We start from the raw sequence: 26,869 nt of genomic DNA, 5'->3' as shown, positions 1-26,869 counted from the left end.
CATTTTATATCTTGCAAAGTATTTATTTTTTCAAATGAATGTTTAATATTGCATACCTGTCATAGATAGAATAACATAGAATCACCCGTCAAGTAAAACTGCAAACCCTACAATAAATATATAAATAAATATAATAAGATATTTTTATTTTTAAAATGAAATTCTATGTGAATAAAGTCTCTGACATCTGCAACTTAAAGTATATGTATATATATAGTAGTAGGTACATAATATTTTTATTTTACCACACCGAAAATTATAACACGTTCAATTCAAGTATTTCACAACTTTTACGTCCTACACAAACAGTGGCACACTTTATCAATATTATAATAACACTGAAATAACTCAGACAGATGGCTATCCCATATTTTGATAGAGTTCCCTCACTGTATGAACGGAGTGAGCGGTAAATGAGTCGCGAACCGCTGTGATAAATGCAAGGGATGAATCAGGAGTCAGTCGGTACACGACACTTTCTCTCGTGCTAAATGACACGTGAGCGAAAATCATTTGGAGGATATTATGATATCCCATAAACAAGTGTTATTGTATTCCACTTGTAGCGTTCGTACACTGTAACTATTGAATTTACAAAAAGCTTGATACAGTTATTTAGGTTTTTTTGTAAGGAATTTTGTTGTGTTTAATTTATTGCCGTAAAATGAATAAATTTAAAAATTAAAAAAATTGGAGCTGAAAGAGATCCAAACGAGCGCATCAAAATCAAAAACAAAACATTTTAGAACTCTCGGAAGACTTCGAGAAGAAGTCTGAAATAAATTATGAAGAGTTAGAAGAAATTCTAGTCAATCAGATCGTATGAATAAAATAAATCAATTCGTACGGTTTGTGTATGAAAACTCACTTCCAATGAAATAGTCTTTTTAATCGTAGTTAAATATCTCTAGCTCTACAATAAATGTATGATTTTATTACATCTGCATAGTGTTTTTCTTGTGAGAAATGTCTTCCGTAGAAATCTATGCATATTACTAAATAACGTAACAACTACCTAATTACCTAATAATGTAAGTTTCAGTCACAAAAAAGTTGTGACCATTAACATATTTCCACTTTATTGCATTGTCGTATTGCTTTAGATTTTATGAGTGAGTTGAGTATGTTTATAATAAGAGAATTATAAACGTGGTTTAGTATATTTATATTATTATTGCGTCCAATACTCAGACGAATTATACTTACCTCGTTAGACGTTACCCCTCTGTCAAGGATCAAGAATGTCTGATCAAGAATCAACATTCTAACGCGTTTATAAAAACTGTTTCTATAAAATCGATGATTCATTCTTGTAATCCCGGTGTATTAAATGGAATAAAAGACGATCAACAACTTCTAATTTACTAACAGATAAAGCTACGTTTGTTAAGTATTTCTTATTTAATTATATCAAATTTGTAATAAAAACAATATCTAACTTCAGCCGGAATAGCAAAATAAGTAATCGATTATTCTGTGGATAGTTTGTTAGTATGCATTTAGTATGTGTAAAAATTACACGATGTGTATTGCAAATCAAAGTTATAACAGCCTGTAATGTACATAAGAACACAATATATACTTACTGGTGTTAGATTTTTGTCAATGAGTGAGTTTGTCCGCCTCAAAAAATGACAGACAATTTTGTTGGTGAATTTGGGTGCGATACAAGTCCAAATGTATTTGGTCTAAGGTCCAATAATGTCTACAAAAAGAATATAAAAGTTATTCCTACGTAGGTCTGGCGACCATAGACGCTCCCAAGTCCCTCTATTACTCTGTCATAGGACGCAAATAATCCAACCCTCCTCTGCGTTTAGGAATGGCGATTCAGTTATGATATCCATATATTTCGCTCTTATGATAGTTTTTGACGTCTCTCCTATGCTCCCCCTGCGAGAAGGGCCCTAAATTCAATGAGCAACATGATTTTGCTCTTTTATAGTATAACGGTAAACAATTTTTAATATTTTTATGTCGCATTTACAATGGCGTGCGTCGATTTCCTCTATATTTTAACATAGCAACGGATATATACATAAGTATACACATAATAAAGGTACCTATATCCGGTTAAAATTAATAATTTTTCGATTATAAATTTTAAAAAAGTAAAGTTAAAGTTAATCAATCAAATCTTTCAATAATCTTTATACAAGTACAAGTACAGGAATTTCTAATTTACATTAAGATGATAATTTTTTTTATCCTTATGTTCCTAATGTAATTTTGATCATCACATTAATATCGTCATTGCAAAGTATTTTCATTTTTCAGTTTACAATTTTCATAATAAGACTTAGAATAAAATCCGGAATGTATATTTTTAATACCAAATTAATATTTTTTTTTATTTTTTTTTTTATTCTTTACAAGTTAGCCCTTGACTACAATCACACCAGATGGTAAGTGATGATGGAGTCTAAGATGGAAGCAGGCTAACATGTTAGGAGGAGGATGAACATCCACACCCCTTTCGATTTCTACACGACATCGTGCCGGAACGCTAAATCGCTTGGCGGTACGTCTTTGTCGGTAGGGTGGTAACTAGCCACGGCCGAAGCCAACCACCAGCCAATATAGACAGAATTAAAAAAAAATTCTTTAATCTGTAACACCGCGTAATAACCGATATTTAGTAGGTAGAAGGTAATAAAAGCATTTGCGTGGGAAAAATATTCTGGTTACTTTACGATTACAGATATTGAGTAATTTTTGTAGTCGTGCGAAAACTAGTATAACAAACCCCCAGACACTTGCCAGTAAGTAGTCCCCACGCACCGCGGAACATTTCTCACATTCAAATTGTAGTTTCATTTCATGGGGGCACTTGATCCCATGGCGTCTCCGGGGACTAAACAAGTCGCGAGCTAAATGAAAAATAATTGCGTGAGAGCTCTAAACTTTAGTCGCGTGCTGCTTGTATGAACTGATGAAATTGGTTTTGTTACTATTCACTTTTATTTGACGAGAAAAATGTGATTAAAGTTGTCGAATGTCGATTATATACGTACCTGTACCATTCAACAAATATCTTTCATAAGCAGCTAAATTAAAAGAAAAACATACATATACAGCCATCCATCTATCCATAGCATATATAAGTCCATTAAAAATATGGATATTTTTGTATATTGCCTATTTTTTTATATTCTATTTGTACAAAAAAGGACAAACAATAGGACAGAAACAATAACCACAAGAAGCAGTATACAAAAGGTACTCTTATCGTTAAATAGTAGTTTTTATCAAAATTATATGACCCGGCAGATTTGGTATTGACATGCAAAATTACCTTTTGAGGATGTTTTCTCACACAAAAATCGAGTTATTCTAATTTTGTTTTAGTTTTAGCGAAACGAATGGCAATTTATTTTTGTGTAGAAACAAGGTTCCAAATTTGGTTAAAAAAAAAATTTAAAAATTATTTTTTGTAAATAATTCAACTAAAAAAAATAACAGATTATGATAATATTTCAACGTGACGGCGGTTGTCCGGATTTCGTGTTCCCGGTAGTGTCGTCTCACGCCAGTTTTTAATCACTTAAGTGCTTGTAAGGATTTCCAGCCCTTCTTCAATATTAGCTAATGAAAATACATGCAAAAATAATACTTATTGCATTCCATGATAAAGCACATTTGTCACAGCGTCGTTTTTACAAAAATATTATAATAGATCCTTCGCAATTTATCACTAAGTATTTTATCCCGCTTCTTATAAATAGCAAGTGATTCTTATTTTGAAGAAATGTTATAATTTGTTGCTACGGTCCTGGTATGACTTTTTATACATTTTCACTCTGGAATTTACATAAAGTTTCAACTGTCGCTAATGTATCTATTTACTGTAACTTTCGGATTTCACCTACACTACGAAGTATGGGTAACGTGTCTAAGGAATGACTGGGTTAAGTTTGAAATACGAATTACTATAGAAATAAGTATTTCCTATTAAAGATATTCCGGGATAAAAAGTAGCCTATGTGTTAATCCAGACTATAATCTATCTTTACTTCAAATTTCAGGCTATTCGGTACAGTAACCGGGCGTGAAAGAGTAACAAACATTCATAGCATCAAAATCATCAGTTTTTTGCAAATCTCGGGAAACCATGGATTTTTTCGGGAAAAAGAGTAAGTGTTAATCCAGAGAAAAATCCATTTCCATTCCAAATTTCAGCCAAATTGGTTTAGTAGTTACAACGTAAACAGTAACAAACATCCAAACATACAAACTTTCGCGTTTATAATATTAGTAGGATAGGATTCCCCCCTTTAGGCGATAAGTCGGAACACCGTGGGGCTTTAGTCATTTGAAGTCCGACATCCTTCATCGGGGGAAATCCTCAAGAATACTTTCCTGCCACGGAGAGGGAAGAAGGCATCCATGAGGATTTCCCCACGTAAAAAAATGTGTGTCAGCTCCAACGCACGAATGGAGTTTACTCTTTCAGATCGACTATCTAAATAGGTGTATGTTGCCCCGCATACACTTTGTCAATACATACGCCTGAAAAGTGAAAGGTGCGCAACCGAGTAGCAGCAGACCGCGGCGTGCACGCTGTTGGCGGCAGCGCTCGGTGAAAGGTGCGCAGAATAAGTTGCGCACATTCGGACGCTGTCATTCGTTCATCGAATTTTACTGCCCATAATTTTTTTCATAGGGGGGGCTATATATGAAAAAACGATTCTTAAGGAGTAAACTCTAAAAAAAGATATTCAAAACAAGGATGCATTTAAAAAGACATCAGAAATATGAGATATTCAAAGATTCCCATTAAAGCAGAAAAATAAATGTAATTGTGTACATGTACAATATATTCGTGTGAAATGTTAATCGATTAACAGGGAAGTTTGATCTAGACGGTGTCCCGTGGGAGAGGCAGGTCACGGTGCAGGAGCTAATCGCGCGAGCGATCGCCACTTCCCACGATGCACGGATAATACAGGGTGATTCGGACTTTAGTGCGGACATTTTTTTTCGTGGTTCTGTATCATTAATAGAACATAAATCTACAAACAGTTCGATACATTTTATGTAATTTTTTTTTTCAATTTATGTCTCAGAAATAACAAAATAATGGACACATTCCCAAACAAACTGCGCAACTGCTGGCGGCACTTTGTAAGACGCCGACAAAGAAATACCGGCAGTAGTCATATCGCTTCGGCTTCGGCTGACGGGGGTGGCAGGGTTGAGGGGATCGAAAAATCCCTGAGGACGCCTGCCGAATTGCCGATGGGCGACCAGTGACAGACAATCTGCCGTCGCTTGCGCATTTAAGTCGAATCATCCTTTAATGCAAAAGTTTGCGTAATAATAATCATCATTTGTATTTCATTATTCCAATCGAAAGTTTATAATTTTTATTATTACTACGCATTATTGATGGTCCTAAGCCGAATAAAGTATGAAGGGAAAATCGATTCTCAACTCAAAAGTGACGACCTTTAATTATTATAAAAAATAATAGGTACAAAAATAAACGTAGAAAGGTCAACGGCCCTCGGCGCGGGCGCTCGCTAACCTAGTACCTACCAGCTGATTTTGTAGTTGCCTATTACTGTGCTATTACTTAGTACAGCGATAGGGTGACCCTCAAATTCTGTTTAAATGTTTAAACTTTAGCTAACGATAACTTTGTTATTGTTGAGTTAAAAAAAAAAAGAAAAAATACGTGTTCATTAAATTTTGTTTATGTACAAAATATAAAAATATCCGTACTTGAAAAAATTTCTTCCTGTATATCCAGTGTCGTGTACTGGCGACTAGCTGCCATATCGAATGTCACGCCCTTTGCCAATAGTACCGCTTGACGTTATCATTAATTTGTCAAACTAGGTTTAGGCTTGACAAGACCTTGTGACCCCACTCCTTGTGATGTGGTGATTTTATAGTTTTTTCTTTTACTTTCAACCCCTTACGTTTTTGGCTTCCGCCGTGGCTAGTTACCACCCTACCGGCAAAGACGTACCGCCAAGCGATTTAGCGTCCCGGTACGATGTAGAAACCGAAAAGGGGATCTTCATCCTCCTCCTAACAAGTTAGCTCGCTTCCATCTTAGACTGCATTATCACTTACCATCAGGTGAGAATGTAGTCAAGGGCTAACTTGTAAAGAAAAAAAAACGTAATAATAGGGGTATTACACTGTCTGCGCTTTGATTGATTCTTAAACGGGTTTTTAATTGAAAGTAGATTTTTCAGCGACGGTTTAGATATGTTTCTTCAAAATCAGCATAGCCGTTTAAAAAACATGGATAGGGCGTAAGAGTGAGGATGAACATTCAAATATTTTCATTGAATGTATTTAAATATGACACATTCAAGTCATGCGTCTTATCTTAAGTTAATTAACTAATTTGTTTTTTTTATTGAGAAAGAATACAATAAGGAACTACAATAAGGATACAATAAGCTAACTTTAAAAATAAATAATTACGTATACGATAATTAAACTGTGCATACAAATATACCATGAAGAATATTAAAATTTTCTCGTGTTTCATTTTCTTTCTCTCTCTATCTCTTATAATCTCAATCAGATTGAATGAAAAAGTGACAAAATTCGAGAGGTTTATTAACGCCTCATGCATCATTGTAATCAATCGTTGTTTCATACAACCATATACGATATAGAGCTACCGTGTCTAATGTCACGCCCCTTCCGATTAGTAACGCTAAACCATTACGAGTATATCGTTGGTAATCTAACAGTTCGTACGAGATTAGTTGACAATTTTATGCCATTATTTAGTCTTTAATAAAAAAATTAAAACAATGCATTTTCATTTTAATAATTGTGTAAATCTAATTAATTTGATTAGAAAAGAGTAAAAACAAAGCTTGAATGCATCCTCTAATAGGCGAATATATATTTGTATTATGTAGAATCACCCTATGTGCAGTGCTATCTTTCTATCTGTAGTTAAGTGGCACGTCGATTCTCTTTCTACGATCGCAAACGCTTCGAAAACTAGAAAAATGTATGGGAGTTTGCTATTGCATTTGCTATCGACAGGTCACGTGATCAAGATCTGTAATTCCCATACATTTTTCTAGTTTTCGAAGTGATTGCGATCGTAGAAAGAGAATCGATATGCCACTTGGCTACAGGGGCAGGACCTATAGCCGATTTTCTTTGTATAAACGCTAACGCTTCAAAAATTAAAAAATGTATCGGAATGACATTTATTATCAACAGGTCACGTGGTCAAGTTGTAGATCGGATCATTCCCATACGTTTTGTTAGTTTTCGAAACGTTAGCGTTTGTAGAAAGAGGATCGACGTGCCACATGGCTACAAGCCCAGCTCTATTAGACAGTAACCAGTGACCCTCATTTTCTTATCTCAAAAACGGTTCGCGGTTCTCGTAACAACAATCCCTGGAAGTACCGCAGCTAAGTGATTGCTTAGCTGCGTGAACCGCAATCAACGCGATTAACTACAGCCCTAGTTTCATTAGGGCAAGTTGGCAACCAACCCTTTTGTAACGCTTAACTATTATCTCATTATACTGTTATTGTTACTTCATTATAGAACAAAACTAACGGATTACCTACAAAAAATCAAATAAGAAATCTGAATATACATGCCAAACACATTTTAATTTATAACTGTAAAGTTGTCAAGTAAAGCTATTTTATTTTTCTGTTTTTTCTTTGTACTTTGCAATACGTAACATACCTATTTTTGTTAAAATTTTAATAAAAAATATAACAGGAGGTTATTAAAATTTATACATTAGGTAATACAATAATGAACATTAATTGCACTACCTATTTGTTTATATAAACGCAAACCTAAATCATTTAGTTGTGTATAAACAATTTAATAATTTAGTTTCAATCGCTAAAAATAAAATCCTTGTATTTAAATATGAAAAAAATGCTATTTTACCATGTCATAAAAGTGAAAACAAGATCGATTAGTCATCTACAATTTATCATATTAATTAACTTTCATTACTCGAAACTTTACAAAATATTTATTACCAATAATTATGTTTAGGTGTATGATACGCAATCAACGCAATTAGCTTCGGCCCTTTCATTATAGTACACAAACATGAGATAGCTTGCAAATTATATTTCATTAGCCCCGTATGCAATAGGGTTGTAGTTTACTTTAGAATTGTAGACAAAAATAAGGTATTTTAGGCTTCACTTTATTGGGATTTTATGCAAGTAATAAGCCTTAAAATGTGAATGTTCTTTGTCTGCTATTTATTGAACATTACGTTTTGTTTATTGAATTTAAATTCAAATTAAATTTAATTTGAATTCGTTTATTGAAAGTAGAGTAACTTTACCAACACTGATGAAAGAATTCAATTTAGTCTGTGTGTACTGCTAGTTCAGAAGCCAGTAAATGCCAGAAGAAATAAATGAAAAGATTTTTTAATAATGTAATAATAGTATAATTAGGTAACATTTTTTTTATTATATACTACTTTTTGTGTAATGAAACTATCATTACACAAAAAGTACTAGTACTAGCACGCTTGTGCCTAAGGATTGATGAAATTGAAAATTTAGCAGCTCGAATTCGTATATTGCTTTAATCGCGGTATCAGCTAAAAAGTCTTGATTTTATTTATTGATATTGAAACCTTTAGATTTATTATTGATGTCTGTGTATTTTTAAATCTCACCTACGGCTCAATTTCAATTTTTATTTTAACGCTTATAGCTTTGCAGCGCGTTTTAAATTATATAAATAGTTTTAAAATGGCCTATAACTTTCCTTATTGATTCATCTATCAAACGCAAAAATAATGATTCAAATCCGCCTGTTAATCCCTAAAATTAGTACATTCAAACAAACACTTCAGTTAAATAATATCAGTATAGATTCCGGGCAGTGAATAAACAAACAATAACCATAATGATTTTATCCTCGAAGTGGCAGAGTGGCACACTGGCAAGTGCGTCTAATCACGCGGCACGTTCGCGTGCCAGTCACGTGACTCGCGCGTGCCACCTGCGCAGCGAATTATTATGAAGGGGCATCACTGACGTCTGATTTTCCCATTAAAGTGTTTACAAGTTACCACTCGATAAGGCGTGTAACTAAACTAAGTAATCCGCTTACCTACTCACTTGGTTTTTGATAATTATGTGATTTTGCATGATTAAAAATAATAAACTTCTTCATGATTCACTTGAATTTATTGGAAAAAGTGCTCAGCTAATTTCTGAAAAAAAAAATTAGTTGATTTTGCCGGTATGTAGCTACCCTAGTTCTAGAAGAAACGTAAAATAGGTAAATAGTAGGTATATAGGTAGAAGTAGCTATACCTATCAATTTTATTGTAGTAAAAACTACTCACATTCCACGATTTTATAGTTGAAATCAAATTCGTCTATGCCAACTAGTCTCGATCTATAAGCGATTTTCTAATACCAAAATAAAATGAAAAAAAACGTTAACTGATATTAAAAATACCTACAGGCTACACTATACAACATAAATAAAACAAGAACCATAAGTATTGTTTAGCACTAAATTGAATTAACTTGTTTTTGAAGATATGGATCTCTGAATTGCAGTCTACAGAAATCCCTGGAGCCTCCGCCGGCGCGAGATCTAAGACCTGGATTGACATTTTGTGGTTCTCCCGAAGGTCGTCGCGTCAATCTTTATTGCATAAAGCTCATGTCATATTTTACTGGCCATATGTTTATAAATAATATATGAGCGGCTATTCTTTTATAAGTTTCTAAATAATTTACAGAATGTTAGTATTTATGTGATGTTAGTTTATCTCAAAGATACATCGTTGGTTTATCTACGTTTTACGAAAAACGAAAAATTTTATAATTTAATGTTTCTGTACTTTTCAATTCTACTTCTGTACATGTGGATTTTTTTGACATAAGTCAATCACACGCAAAATGTAATCAACAACAAATAGTCCACAATGTAACGTAAAATGAGACTTATTTATATTATGGAAGATGAAAGTTTGAAGCACCTTTCTTAAAATTTTTCGTTAAAATAACTTAAAACCCATCCCTATGGGGTTTAATTCTTACATACGTTCGAGTTAAATACAGGAATTTCTACTTCGAAGTCTGTAAAACAATAACATTGGCCTGACCATAAAAACGCCATGGCTTATAGTTATTTTATAATTTTAAAAAATATTTTCTGTATTGAAAGCTTTTTCATTAAGCTTAATCATATTTACTTAAAACTATATGCCTGGCCTGGCCTGGCCAAACTATTATTAATTACCATTAATGGTAGTTTGTTTTTTTAGGCAACCTACTCGCCATATATTTTTCAACATACTAAATTTAGCACACTTTTTACCAAAAATCAGATAGGTGAAGGTCGTTTCTAATACTGATCTTTTACAAGAAGAAGCCTTCGTAAATATACCTTAATTCAAAAAAAGTTGTTTACTCGTGAATTCCAAATATTCACGAACTAATCTCTCTCACCATTCATGGATAACAATAAAACCAAAATCGTCCGCAATTATATAGAATTTATCGGTTCGGACGGTGCCGCGCGACCATGTGATGGATTAAATTGCTCTTTCCCTATGACAACGTGGGCACGGAAAAATACGTGTATTATGAAACAGCTGGTCATTTTTCAAGCGTTTCCTTTTGCTCTATCGGTAGCAGGTGGGGTTTTATTGCAGGCCAGATAGAAAATTGTGCGTTTGCTCACGGCGAATTATTTGCCAAGCACCTTTGATGAATTTGAAGAGCCTGTTGTATTAGGACACTTCGTTGTATTTATCTTTTCGTAATGTTAATATTTTTTGGTTATTCTTTGTGGATTTGGTTGACCATTTGCTATCACTTTGTGCCTAAACTAATTATTTAAAAAAAATAAAAAAGTATAATAGCCGTTATTATAATTGTACAACAAACATTTCCCTTCCCCTGAAATAATTAGTCGTAAGTCTGTAATCTGTATTAAGAGTGAGCACGACAAATTAGCCCAACGGTCGAAGTTCGAATCGAGTTGTTGAATTCGGTCTCATCATCAATCGTACTCCTGAGTTCTCATCCATGGGGGAGTGTACTCAAAATGCATCCAATTGCCAAAAGTGGAGGAACACTGCACAAAAGGCGTCGACCACAACCATTCTGCCAACAGTGAACGATTAAGAACCTATTAAAATTAGGTCCTTTTTAAAAGTTATTAGATGATAATGTTTTCTATTAGAAAATAATATTAGCCGAATTTATAATTATTCATAACACATTACACTTAATTTTAAATATTTCAATATAAAGCTTGAAAAGTAAACTTTTAAATCGTAATGATTTAAAAGTTTACTTAGTTATTAGGTATGTTCTTTGCGTTTTTCTCTGTGGATTTAAGTGAATAAAAAATCGGGTGTTGTCATTCTTTAATTCTCCTCCAAAAATAAAAGCATAAAAATAATATTGTAATAAACACGAAACCTCTACGTACTCATACGTACCGACAATCAGGAAGCATACCGTACATCAAAATAATTTAATTACCAGTACATTTGTTTGCACTCTACAATGAATACTGTATTTACCGCGGGTCGTGTGCACCCAATTTTAATTGTAATATGTGAATTCGCATTTTCCAGTCGAGTTTTAATTATCGGGAGTCGCGCGGGGCTGAAATACGCGACCGCTCGCCATATTTATGGCGGCCGCCTGCCATTCCGATACTTTTTAACGTAATGAGCAGGGGATGGGGCGCACCTCTGCCGTTGAATTGTATACATTGTATACGCGTACGAGCGGTATGCTCTTTGCTTTGTTGCTTTATTTATTCTTCTTTGTTTGTGTTACAAACGTTATTTTGTTTTATTTTTTTATTTTGAATAAGCAAGCGCCTAGCTGCAATCATGCCTGATGCCTATTCACTCTTGACTTGAAAATACCCATATTGTAGGTGGTGGGGAAAACTGAAGCTGGGAGAGCATTCCACATCTTTGCAGTGCGTATAAGGAAAGAGGCACTAAACCGCTTAGTACGCGCCCGAGGGATTTCGACAACGTAGCGGTGCAGATCTCTGCGATGCCTAGCAGTCCTATGGTAAAACGGCTTGTTTACTAGCGGACGCCCACGACTTCGTCCGCGTAAAATTCTGTTTTTCACAAATCCCGCGGGAACCATGGATTTTTCCGGGATGAAATGTAGCCTGCGTGTTAATCCAAAGTAAAATCTATTTTCATACCAAATTTCAGCCAAATCGCTTCGGTAGCCGCAGCGTAAAGGAGGAACAAACGTACACACACACGCACACCTAGACTTTCGCCTTTATAATATTAGTAAGATTTTTCTATACCTATAGGTACATATCTTTATTATATACCTAAAGGTACATATTCTTCTATTGATCACGATTACGAAAGCAAAATAGCAAAACTAACAGCTAGCTGTCATCTGTTTTTTCAATATATCCGCCACTTGACACTACAAGCGCCTTGTAAACTTAATACTTTTTCTTTGTTTGTATCTTCGTAAAAATGTTTTTTGTACATTTTGTTTTCCTAAATACATGCTTTGAAAGGTATTACCTTTTAAAATAAAATAAGATGTCACAGAATGAAATACGATTGATGGCTGACTAACAAAATTTTTAGAATTTTGTCATTTTTATATTGTGACTATCATCTACAAGTATTTATATTACTTGTATTATATAGGCTACCATGTAACAGTAAAAGCAATACGACTTAAGAAGTAAGGACGAACCTATCCAAAGTACCCCAACGTACGTATTCAAGCACCAAATGCAATTCCGGTCACAATCATAAGAATGTTTATGAAAAAGAATATCCCGTCTCGGGCGTCGTCGGCCAGAATATGAGATTAGCGCGGAGTCACCAGCGGGTCGCTTGCGGCGCGACGTGATCAGTTCTCGCTCCACTCACCCGATTCTGTCGCATTAAATATTCAATAGCAGCAGGAACGAACGCTGCCAGCGCCGCCTTACATAAAAATGTGAGCCTATTATGAAATTAACAGCTAACCGCGTCTGCTACGTTTTTTTGGCAAGGCACCGTCAGCCGCAGCCGAATTAACGGACACTAATTGGACTGTGGAAATGCAGTGACGGACAGAGCGAAAAAGGTGCTCTTTTTTTTGCACCGTCCAGAGGGAGTACGATATATTTTGATTACTTTACTCCATTAAATCAATAGGAGTTGTAACCATTGCAATTGCATCCGTTACTTGATGAACTAAAATCTAATACTATCGCATGATAGATAGGTACGTCTACAATCCACATTTATAAAGATGAATGATTTGTATTTTTGTAGGTTTGTAACGATTTTTTTTTATTGTTTACAAGTTAGCCCTTGACTACAACCTCGCCTGATGGTAAGTGATGATGCAATCTAAGATGGAAGCGGGCTAATTTGTCAGGAGGAGGATAAAAATCCTAATGGTTTCTACACGACATCGTACCGGAACACTAAATCTCTCACTAAAGTCTTTGCTTAGGGTGGTAACGAGCCACGGCCAAAGCCGTAAAAATATACTATTGGACCGATGAAAATGATGAATGGATTGAAAAATTCTTTCAAAAATATTAAGCTACAACAGATTATATTTTAGCCCAGTATTTTCGTAGGAATGGGAGCTACGCGAAACCGCGAGGTTCTGCTATATTAGAAATATACTTATGTACGTTTCATTGGAATACTTTAACAGTAGTAGTCCTTTACATTTTATGTCTATTTTTTTTTCGATGATAAATTAGCCTACCTGAAATGACGGTGCTGTAGCAAACTAACTGGGAAAAGAAAACAGTTTGTTCTAACCATGCATTTATTTCTTAGGTGGCATCATAGCGGAACTCTCAATCGCTTGGGGGTACGTCTTTGTTGGTAGGTACATGTCCGAAGCCAGAGTAAAAAACCATACATCGACTTGATTCGAATCCAAGCATCTCGGTTAGTTGAAAGCCAAAGCATTCCTGCGACCAATTTTTGATTTCAGTTTTGACTGCGAGGTCGTCAAAACTGAAATCTAGAGAATTCGTATACAACACAATAATATTCAATCTAAAAACTTAAAATGAAATCTTACTAACACTATTTTAAAAAGTTCAAGTACCCACCTGTACTCTAGCTTCAGTGAGATCGATTTTCATGGCTATTTCTTCTCTCGTATAAATGTCGGGGTAATGCGTCTCTTGGAACGCTCGTTCTAACTCTTTGAGCTGCGCCGAAGTGAACGTTGTTCGAATCCTTCGCTGTTTGCGCTTTTCCGTTAGCGAGCCTTCGTGACCGCCATATACTTTGTATGGAAGACCCGCTGCAACAAAAGAAATAATATTGAAACTTCACTGAAAATTGGAAAAAAGCGTATCCTACACTAATATCATAAAGCTGAAGAGTTTGTTTGTTTGCTTGAACGCGTTAATCTCAGGAACTATTTGTCCGATTTGAAAAATTCTTTCAGTGTTAGATAGCCCATTTATCGAGGAAGGCTAGAGGTTATATATTATCCTGCTGGAATGGGAACTACACGGGTGGAACCGCGCGGTGTCAGCTAGTAATTATTATAAAATAGGAATAACAACACAATGAATATCTTCACAATTACTTAACCAAAAGATTTAGGTAGAGTTTCACTTACGAATAAGTCGTTAACTATAGCTCTGGGGATTTTTTAAATCTAACTAAGTAGTAATCTAATAGTTGATAGGCACACATTACATAAAGGACGATATCTTAAAAGCGATTTACTTGATCCTTTATGGTGAATGGGAGAAAAAGTATATGGCGAGGCGGCCATTTTTGTCTCCCCCTCTGAAAGCGCCCTCCGTAGGTACTCACGGTATACCTACACCGACATGTACATACCTACTGTTTATAAATGTAAATACCGTTTGCCGTTTTAATTAAGGAGGAGCGTATTTTTGAGTCTCTTTATTAGGTACAAAAGTATTTTGGGTCATAATTATAATGTACATACTTTTTATTTTATAATTATTATCTCATTAATTATTTAGTCTACCTATTTGGGTGCATTTTGCAATAAACAATTTGTTATTTTTGTGTAACTTATGACCTAACAACAAAGATTTTCTACTATAGATATGTTACGTGCCTACAAAATCATCGCAAAAAGTGATCCGAATTTAACTACTCCACTGAGCGTACAGATGCACAACATTATATTTACTTATATTATAAACTTATATTACACTTCTTGAACACAACTCGACATTGTAGACAATATTTAGGTATTATACGTTTAATTAACTTTCGTTGTTGACCTGAAATTAATAGGTATAATTAGCCACTTTTGACCGCCGCAATTTCGATGCTGTGCCGTACAAGAATTCTTAGTTTGTAACGGACCTAAATCACTATAGAAATTATACTAAAAACGATGTCTAATTTCGATTAAAATAAAATCATAATTTAAGTTATAAAATGTATTACTAGATGGCGCTGCTAGTCCGTTATGCTACGGCAATGTTTGTTGTTATAAATGGTATAAGTAAAATGTCCAATTGCGAATAAATGCCCATACGTTTAGCAGAGTATAATGCGTATCATTTCCCACGGAGAACTTAGATCAACTAGAAACCGAATTCCTTTAACTTTAACAACATCCTGGTACAAAGAACAGCGTTTCGTTAAAGTATGGATTTATACGAATGGCCGTATCGCAATATTTATTGATGTTAATGGTGACAATAAAAACCGTCTGAATTTTTCTTGAGGCTTTTTATGACTATCTAACCTTACTAATCTGTACTTTTTATCATTACAGAAATAAATTTGGCCCTTCAAACGAACACAAATTAAAATCGAAGACAAAAATATTCAACAAATGAATATTTTTGTCTTAGATTTTAATTTGTGTTCGTTAAAGCCGTTTCAGGAAAGGTAAACTCTATATCAATACATATCAATAAATTGAAGTGTATGTCTGTGATTTCAAAATAACTGTGTTTTCTCCAGTACCTATAGTTGTTTACAGGATACTAAAACATATTTAAAACTTTATTTTTTATTTTTTTCTGGTTGCCTGTTTATCCGGGCTTAACTTTGGAACTGGAAGTAGGACTTTCACTGGGAGCTAGTGGAGGTTGTTGAGCAACATACTACCACTACTTTGCATCCCGGGAAAATCCATGTTTACCGCGGGATTTGTGGAAAACTGCATTTAACGCAAAGTCGCGGCAGTGCACTAGTACTTAACTAATACAATGTCAATGGCTAGAAAAATAAAGATAAAAAAAAGTATCAAAGTCGGACTACTCAAAAGTTACAAGTGTTCATACATGACAAAATATATACGTCGAATAGTTAAGCTTCTCTCCGTTTTTCGTCGGTTGACAAAATATAAAATAAGTATATAGATGCCTAATAACATCTCACTGGCTAGAAAAATAAAGATAAAGATAGGAAACGGTAGCGGTGGCATGTCGCGTGTACGTATCGATCGTAGCCACGCCGCTACGACGAGCTACGTAAGGAAATGCACTCTTTTGTTGTTCTACGAGTTACGCCTTACGATAATCAAATCTACAGAACAATTAATTTTTCTCGTTCTATAACAACTCAAGATCGCGCATCAAATAGCTAACAAGACTGTTTAGTTTTTTATACCTGTTGGAAATACAAATAAATACCTATCACTATTTTTGTTTTTAAACAGTGTTTTATCCACGTGTGTTAATTATGTAAAATTATTTGAAATTAATTTTAAATTTTGTTTTATTTTAAATATGTACATATATTTTTAACTATGTTAAATTTTATTAGTGTTTTCTGAAATACTCGGCATCAAACTGAATGTAAAGTAATCAATTATATAAACAATTTATAAGGTTTATTCATAAAGTTAAAACTTGTTACGAACACGTTTGACCTTTTTACGAGAAAATTACAGACAGACAGGTTATAAGGGTTGGAAATTAAAAAAGTAACTACTCGTACTTTACTCGTACCAGAGATGTATTTGAAAACAATAAATAACTTATTTATTTTTATACTTTTCCCAAAAAACTGACGATTCCAAGTAGTTACTCTGTTCTCGTGAAATTCTATTTTACGCTAATCCCGCGGGAACCATGGATTTTCTGGGATAAAAGCTGTGTTAATATAGGCCATACAGACTGACAGACAAACTTTCACCTTTATAATTTTAATGTGATTATACTCGTAATATTACTAACAGACGTTGGCGATTTCGTCCGTGAAAATATTATACTATATACATAAATATTGCCACATTTTTCTTTGTTACGTCGCTAGTCGTAACATGATATTATGGCGTCTTCCTCGATAAATGGACTCATCCAATTTTTTTTAATTTTTAGTACGAACAAACTCTTCAGTTTTATACTTGAAATATTAGTTTAGATGATAATAATGTTATTAAACTTCTGCATTTCATAATAGAAGCCTGCTCCTATTCAACATACTCGTAAAATCCCATGAAACTGTTTAGACATTAGCCGTGCGGACGTGCGGGCGAACCGCAGACCACATCGCAGCGACAATTACCTCAAATGAACCGGAATTAATCGAGACTCGCTTCTTGGGCGAGCTGCGGTCTCATTTGCATTATTAATAGAGGGGGAGACCGGGGTGCGGGGAGCGGAGAGCGTGTCACTGCCCCGCGCTCCCCCCGCAATTTGCGAAACCTAATGAAGAGGATCTCGCCAAGATGTTTCTGTTCTTATGACGTTTAATTCGAGTTTGCAGATCGTGGGTCAGGCGAGGGCTCTCATTGTTATTGCGACCTTTGTAATTTTATAGATCCTTCCGAACGACTGTTGGGGCTGTGTTGAAATATTCGGAACCTGTTGTGAATTGTTTTAATAACTTTTTATTAGACATATGTATTATTAACATTGTAACTGAAAGAGAGTGGAATAATATGAGAAATTAATAGATGTAAAAAAAACTATTATTAGTTTTAGAAAAGAAGAAAAGGACGTCTCACCCGATTTGTGAAATATGGCGAACAATAACATAACTAACTATATTGTTTATTTTTGGTATTTACTGTGGGTGAAAAAATTGTAGGTAAATAAAAATCTGATGCAGTATTAATGATTTTGACGGCCTCCGTGGCGCAGTGGTATGCGCGGTGGATTTACAAAACGGAGGTCCTGGGTTCGATTCCCGGCTGGGCATATTGAGATTTTCTTAATTAGTCCAGGTCTGGCTGGTGGGAGGCTTCGGCCGTGGCTAGTTACCACCCTACCGGCAAAGACGTACCGCCAAGCGATTTAGCGTTCCGGTACGATGCCGTGTAGAAACCGAAAGGGGTGTGGATTTTCAACCTCCTCCTAACAAGTTAGCCCGCTTCCATCTTAGATTGCATCATCACTTACCATCAGGTGAGATTGTAGTCAAGGCCTAAATTGTAAAGAATAAAAAAAATAAAAAAAAATGAATTTATGTTATTGATGCACAATGTCGTATATTATATAGATTTATCTTTTGTTTGATGTATGTACTTCTCGTGTTATTGAGGGAAGTTGACTCATGTCAATATACACAATATTAATTTCGTATAATCGATTTAACGTCAAAATATATCGATATTAATTAATAAAAGTTAAGAGTTGTAAATTTTCCAAACATCGAAAAAGATGTCGTGCATTTTGTGACGTCACGATGTTACTTGATGCACTAAATGACTAAAGGAATAAACTAATTAATAACTAACAATTTTGGCAGTTTGCTTGAGGTTTAAACTCAGTTCTGTCTCAAAAAAATATAATATTTTTTAAGACCCTTTTAAAAAACTGTCAACTTGCTTATAGTTTAATACAATAAACTTATTTATATTTCTATCATTACGCCAACTATTATTTGATGACAAAGTGGCCCAATGAGCGGTGACCCAGAATTCTGTATCCAATGTCTCGCCCATCTCTCCCATAAAAGTGAACGTATCTTTTTACATTAATTAATCAAATGATGATGAATTAAGGACATCCTTTGTTTTGTCATAACCAAAATTCAAAGTCACACCTTTGTTATAGTTCTACCAAACACCTCGGCTTACGTATAAACTCGTTAAGCGGAGCACGTGGTGCTAATTAATCGTCAGACGCCGATTAATTCACAGGTGATATGATCCATGAACCCCCCGTCCCCCACCACCCCGCCTGAGCCACCCGGCGATGTTCCACTAATTATAAGACGGAGCGACTTGAGGGGGCCCAGAGAATCTACTGCATTTACACTTGGGTATCTTGTGATGAATTGTTTAAAATAGAACTTACATAGGTATCTCAATAGCAACTTAAATTACAGTCTAATTATCTCAAATTCTTTAATATTTGCAAAAAAAAAACCTACATATCGTAGAATGAAGTCCTTTGTTGATTATATTAAATGATAATAACTTTAAATAGTTTAAAAAACTAAAAAAGACTTTTTTAGCACGCACTAAAAATTACAAATATTGGATTTAATTCACGTGACTATTTTTTCGTATTTCTGACAGAAAACCCTTTCATTTGATATCCCATTGGGGTGGATTTCAAACAGCCAGTCCGGCATCTTGGGAAGGCCACCATATTGAATTTGCAATGACGATTCTTCGCTAGTCATGTATTGTCTTAGAACTCAGAGCGTGTGCAAAATTTCGTCCTAATCGAAGACCGGGAAGTAGGTCAAATTAAGATTCCAAGATTTTCTTACATACATAGTTACAAGTAAAGCTAATATAAAGCGTGTAAAAATTACATATATATTTTTTTTTGGATCGTATGTCGAACTGTAAGTTTAAAAATATATGGGATATCTTCAAAGACTACGTCAACAGTTGACATACTAATATACCAAAAATGTATTTGGGTCATTGCTTGTAGAAACTTATGCAAATATAGGGTATATTTGCAAGTAAAGATTATTTCAGTGTTGATTCAAATATATTCCACCTTCATCATTAGACCAAGTTCGCGAAACCTTATTATTGCATAGACAACTATACCTACTTGAGTCCAAAATTAGAGTGCAAATTAAAAAAAAATAATTAGTACTTAGTCAACCAGCCTACCGTCCAACTTAATATTTCATAACCCGACCAAAGATTCGATACCATGTCTCAATATCCGAAGCCGCTGGACCAACGAGTCATAGCTTAAAGTTAATATAATAAAAATGTAAAAGAGGCATGAAGACAAGTAAACAATCAGGTAGGTATGAAATGTTCGGGCGTGGAGCAAGTAAATCGTTTCGCTATCCGTCAGTCGGCCGCGGTTCATTTTTCTCGCGTCACGCTCAAAGTTCGCCGACATCCATAATGCAGGCGATGTCGGCGCGTCGTCGCGGCATATTGCGCAGGAAGGGTTGCGATTAATGGAGGTCTGAAGCGAACCTACACTGCTTTTTGCCGAAAAAATGATAGACATCCCTTGTTTTGTCACCTTTATTTGTGTCGCGATAAGCTGAAATTATTGTTTAAACCTATAATCAGGACTTTTATTTATATAGCTATATGAAGAATTGATAGACATACCTTGTTTTGTTACCTTTATTTGTGTCGCGATAAGCTGGAATTATTGTTTAAACCTAAAATCAGGACTTTTATTTATATATGTATATGATAAATGATAGACATTCCTTGTTTTGTCACTTTTATTTGTGTCGTGATAAATTGGAATTATTATTTAAACCTATAATCAGGACTTTTATCTATATAGGTATATGAAGAATTCATAGACGTACCTTGTTTTGTCACCTTTATTTGTGTCGCAATAAGCTGAAATTATTGTTTAAACCTGTATATAGGACTTGTATTTGTACATATATGGGAAGTAGTAGGTAAATACAATATTTATGGAAAGGTGAAGGTTGTATGTTAAACTGTACCTAAACTAAATAGTTTTATAATTTATACACTTCATAATTCATATCACAATTAATATTTCCTAAAAGAAAATTATTACTCGATGAAATCATATTATATTGATTACAGTAAGGCCATAAAAGTAAAAAATTAAATAATATAGGTATCTATTTACCTACATGGATATAAAGTCAATCTTGTCTATGTTCTGTGATTACCAACTTATTTGGGCAACGAATGTTTCCATAACTATGCTAAATGACTAAATGATTCAACAATGTGAAAATATCTGAAAATAAAAACGTTTACTGCTGAAAAAAGCTGTAGTTCTGTGATTACCTACATAACTGAGCAAAGAATGCTTCCATATGTATATAAATGACTAAACGATTCAACAATGACTGAAAATATTTGAAAATAAAAACGTTTACTGCTGGAAAAAAGTAGTTTGTGATTACCTACATAACTGGGCAAAGAATGTATCCATAAATATGCTAAATGACTAAATGATTCAACAATGTGAAAATATCTGAAAATAAAAACGTTTACTGCTGGAAAAAAGTAGCCAGATAAGTTGTAAAAATATAAGAGTGATACAGAATGCCAATATATGTTATACTTTCAAATAAACATGTAGGTAAATTCCCGCAATGGCAGCCATAAAACAGGCACTCCGAAACAGAAGTTAAATTTTCCTCTCGACGACGGGACGTGGGCACTCGTAAAACGTTGTAAGCATTATTACAACATATTATCTTTTCATTTTTTGTATAGTAGCCATCATGTAGTGCATTATACAAATAAAAAGAACTTCTTTACGTAGGTTCAGTTCCTCAATTAATTTTGAACTTGATACTAAATACTGAACTTGGCCCACTTTTGCTCCAAAAGGCCAAAGAAGAGAAGGCAAAGGAGATGATGGTGCCTGAATACTGAAATTAGATGTAAGTACCAGAAACGTTGTAAAATCTCTCTATGCTAGTAGTTTTGGCTTTGATATTACTTAAAAGTAAAAATGTAAAATGTAAATAATCAATACTAATATTATAAATAAAAAAGTGAGCCTATCTATCTGATGTCTGATATCACTACACAGTTAAACTTCTGTATCGATTTTAATGAATTTGTGTATAAAAGTTGAACCTTGGAGCAGAACATATGCTAACATACATTTTGTACCGAAAATTTAAACTTAAGTGCTTGAAACAGGTGTTAATTTGGGAAGTAATTATTAAAAGTAAGCTAACAAAAAAGTTTGATATAAATAAAGCTGTGTAGATAAATCTTTCTGTATAATAAGTTGATCGATGGAATGGCACAAGAATAAAAATTCATAAACAAAATAAACTTTAGCAAGTAATAGTAATCAATGTATTCGCATTATCATACCGCGTCACCGTTTCCAAAAATAAAAGCGGCATCGCTAGTGGAGTGTGGCGTTACATTGTAGAAGTTACGAGCGCGGCTCGCGACGCTGCTCGACTGTGAGATATTGCCTTTTTTATGACCCACTCTACTATACTATACTTACTGGGACAGAACAGATCACATGATGCGATAAAATATTGCCCTCCGTGCTACCAAATTGAATTAACCCGTCCACTTGCATGCAAAGGCGCGCCGACGCGAATACGAATGGCGATATTGGTTTAGGATAGGTACCCAACTATTGGAATTTTCCCTCTGCGTTACAAATCAAATCGAATAAACATCCGTCGATATACTTCGGATATTGTGTTCAATCTACAAGTTTTGGGGACCCGAATTCTGGGATGCTTTTCGAACTGGAAAACCTTGTTAGTGGAGCTCCGCTTAATGATTCGGTGTTTCTTGACTAAATAACATTCTTGGACTTATTTATGTAGTGCAAAAAGTTAAAAAAAAATTAACCCTCATATATCAAGACAACAGAAACTTTAGTTTAAACTGCTAACCGGCAATGAGATATTGCAACGCGACCGTATAATTCTTGTAATTGTACAACAATTAATACACAAAACTTGTAATTAATTTCTGCGTGATTAACGGGCATAAGGCGGGTTTACTCAAGATTACGTGGAGAGAATTATCGTTGCGTGGGCGTCTGCGGGGGTGAGGAAGAGCCCGAGAGGCAGAGGGGCGAGACGCGAGGCGCAGGCTGAGATCCGCAAGGCAAAGGCAAGACTGGCTCGCAGTGCTGTCCTCCCTCTAAGATTCTTGTGGACGCCGCCGCCAATTAGGAGCGCAATCGCTCACGCGGCTGGAACTGGCCCCCTCGCCCCCGGCCCCCCGCCCAGACCACTCTTTGTTTCGTGACGTCGCAACCTTGCGCTCGTTCCCCCATCATCCGCCACTTGTACGGCAAATGAAAACGATTTCACTTTGGCATTACGGGGAATAACAGGTTGAAAAAGTTTCACGGTCTATTTTCTGTTGATACGCGGCTCAATTCGAAAAATTATTGCTTAATTCATTCGAAATGTCATCAGTCATAATTAAAATTTCATAACATCACTTTGTTAGAAAGAAAATATTTTTATCTCACTAAATTAACACAACACCGCCTTAACACCGCCTTCAGACTGATCATCAGTTAGTACATAATATGATATTTAGAACTTATGATATTATTTTTCGCTTGTCAGTATGTTTTATGTTTTTGAAGTCAGTTGAATTTTTTTTATTATTTTTTTTATAAAATCTGTGGCGCTACATGCGACCAAAGAGATAAGAGAAGTAGAAAAAACTAATACATTACATTGGTACAAAAGAGATGGAACTGGGACAACTCCATAGGATGACATTTGTCTATATTTTTAACCGACTTCAAAAAAAGGAGGGGGTTCTCAATTCGACGCGTGCTTTTGTTTGTTACCTCATAACTTCGTCATTTCTTAACAAATTTTGAAAATTCCTTTTTTGTTTGAAAAGCCGATTAAATCATAAAGTTTTGGGATTTTAAGACAGTTTTTTTCTCGTGGTACTTTCAAAAACGGCTTTATTATTTTCAAATACGTCACTGGTTTAGCACCGCCTTCAAAGTGATCAGAAGGTAGCACATGCGATGTTGTTTTTCGCTTTCTAGGTTATTTTTGTGATTTAGAAGTCGGTGCAAATTTTTTGTTAAAAATATTTTATTAACCGACTTCAGAAAAATCAAATCATCAAAAAATGAGGATATCAATTCGTCGGAATCTTTGTTATTTTTTTATATATGCTCACCGATTACTCGAAGACGCCTGAACCGATTTGAAAAAAATCTTTTTTGTTTAAAAGGGTATGCTTTCCAATTGGTCCCATAGTAATCATGTTAGGATCTGATGATGGGATCCTGGGAACTTTCGAATATTATAGGGGCAACTAGTGTGTTTGTTAATGTTTTCATTAAGTTTTTTAAAGCACTACAATTACATGAAAGTCTGGTGTCGATCTGATGATGGAGCCGAAACACAGACGAGGGAACTCCTCATCCATTTACCTTGTGTTTGAACTTAATTAAATTATATCGATGAGAACTTTATCTAGATGAATTGTGATTGCCATTAAGGGTCTGGTGATGAAGACGAGGAACAGTTAAAGAAACTTCTCAACGGTTTATAGTAGCTACCTTGTGTTTGGACTTGATTAATTTGTATTGATGAGAACTTTACATCTAGATGACCGACTTCAAAATCACAAAAATACTAAACTAAAATGGGAAAAATATCATGGTATGGGCTACCTTCTGATCAGTCTGAAGGCGGTACCAAGTTAGCGATGTATTATTTTGAACCGTTAAAATGATAAACATTTAGGATTTTCAGACGGTTCTTTCAGAAACGGCTTTAATGAATACAGCACTGGCTTGGTACCGCCTTGAAACTGATCAGAAGGTAGCCCATACGATTTTATTTTTCGCTTTTTAGTTTAGTAGACAAATGTTTGTGATTTTCAAATCGTTTGTATTTTTTTATTAATTTTTTACGACGAAAATATCATCTTCACTTTATTTTATATAGGGGAAGTAGCGGAAAATAAATATTGAAAAAAGTACCCTAATTTATAGTTTATCTTATGACACATAATCATGTTAAATTACAGTTTTCTAATAATAATAATCTCTGAGCTAAACCCCCGACGGAAGGACACACGGACTTGGCGGCACTGTAGGTAATGGACACTTGACTATGGAACCCTAAAAAGATTACTGTTTATTTTTTAACTTCATGAAATTTTGAACGTAAACGCTCAATTAATTTCAGTTATATAGAAGCCGAAAAAGTAAAGAGCCTTTCAATTGTATAGAAATATTTAAAATGTATATTATTATTAACGACACCTGATATTCTTTTAAATGTATATTTAATACGAAAGAAGTCTTAAACTACTTTGTCAAGCAGTACACTAAGGTAAAATGATCAATACAAAAGTTTAATAGAATTCCAGGATTCCATTATTCACAATTTTATAATACTAATCAACTTAATTAATTATCAATTTAAGAACAATTACAATCTTAATACTTATTTAAGTCCTACTATTAAACTGTATAAATAACAGTTAACATTTACTGAAATAAAAATTATTTGCCATCAAAAAGCACCATGATTTAACTACAATTACACATTCCATTACTGTAAGGTTTGCTCAATAGTCAAAACGAAAGATATAAACGCGTTCGCTACAGCCTGCTACGGTTGCTACGCCGCGTAGCTTATGTCGAAGGGCCTAGCCAAGTTACACAAAAATTCTCTTTCTACAGACGCTAACGGTTTTGAAAACTAAAATATGTGTGGAAATTACATATCCAATCGACATATCGATCACGTGATACGATAACGAATGACATCCTATTTTTTTAGTTTTCGAAGCATTTGTTGTAGAAAGAGAATTGATTTGTGTAACTTAGATACATGCCTTAGACATTCTACCCTATAAGTAGACATGTATACTGTTTATTTGAACATACTTGTAAGATAACGTTTACTTTTCATTAAATCATTATATAAATCGATTCATTATCTATACCTATTTTGTATTATGCGAACGAATACTAAATTAAAGGAACATCAGGTTTTGTTTTTTCTTATTTTTCAACCGAAATGAATTTACGATCTACATAAGTAAGTGTTGAACTTAAAAATGGAATAAAATAAATATTACTACTGAATTTCTTGTGGAGATTGCCTTGTTATCCACTTGTTTACTTGTTTATCTTTACTAACATAATTTTAGTACCTAATGAGTAAATAAAAACTAAATAAAATAAATAAATATTATGCATTACAAATAAATTTTAGGGACGCTTAATAACTATGTTAGCTTGTGTACTAAGGTGAAATTTCCATGCGAGAGTATGCGGCGAATAATTGCGTCCCAACAGCATAGAAAATTTTTATTTGCAAAAATCAACACTAAGTTTGGCATTAGGATTTCAACCATTGCAACAGTGCCGGAATTAGAATTTCAATTAGGTAACATGTAAAAGTGAGATGGTCGGTTGGACTTACGTTGCAGATTCATCGCGGGCGGGAATATGTGGTGGTTCCTCATGGCGGCGTCCTGCGGGCGCGCGCACTGCGGCGGCGGCGGCTGGTAGCGCATGCCCTGGTAGCGGTAGGCCGCCTGCGACATCTGCCCGCACGACGCCAGCTCGCCCCACGACAGCTCGCCGCCGCCCGAGCCCAGGCAGCCGCCGTCGAACCCGCCGCCGGCCCCGCTCAAGTACCCGTACTCCATGACTTGTCTGACTATCCGCTTGCACCAGACATCGACACCCCCGGCCGCGCGACGTCGATGCGAGCTCGCGAATTCACCACATAATCGGATGAGCGGTCGTGTATATCGAATTATGGCGATTACAGATGGTATCGGATCGGTGGGATAGTTTTTTCCGGCGCGTAGGACCGTGCGCTCGCCCCACTTGAAATCGAATGATAAGCCTAATTCAATAAGGGCGAGCCTCGAGGAAGAGGCGGGGCCGCACCCCCGGGAAGGCCAATGGGCGCGCCAGCCGGCGGGGGCGCCGCCCCGAGCACCCCCGCCCTCGCCCCGCCGCGGCGCGCTCGAGGGTGCATGTCACGACACTTGTCTACTTTTCTTTTCGCCGACAGTTTCTT

At 35.1% G+C, this 26,869-nt stretch overlaps 1 protein-coding gene across 1 annotated transcript in view; it reads right to left on the bottom strand.

Moving 5' to 3' along the window:
• The window catches only part of LOC112052469 (paired mesoderm homeobox protein 2B-like), a 52,801-nt gene extending 26,177 nt beyond the window's left edge, over positions 1-26,624 (bottom strand). The window contains exons 1-2 of the mRNA XM_024091562.2: positions 26,261-26,624; positions 14,077-14,273 (exon numbers count right to left, since the gene is read on the bottom strand). Of these exons, the coding sequence (XP_023947330.1) occupies positions 14,077-14,273; positions 26,261-26,489 (426 nt within the window). The 5' untranslated portion in view covers positions 26,490-26,624. The remainder of the gene's footprint in view (positions 1-14,076; positions 14,274-26,260) is intronic.
• Positions 26,625-26,869: the final 245 nt, after the last annotated feature.

Source organism: Bicyclus anynana, chromosome 6 (assembly GCF_947172395.1).
Source record: "Bicyclus anynana chromosome 6, ilBicAnyn1.1, whole genome shotgun sequence".
NCBI lineage: Eukaryota > Metazoa > Arthropoda > Insecta > Lepidoptera > Nymphalidae > Bicyclus > Bicyclus anynana.
The sequence above is the reverse complement of the archived record's forward strand: the minus strand, read 5'-3'. Positions and strand labels throughout refer to the sequence as shown.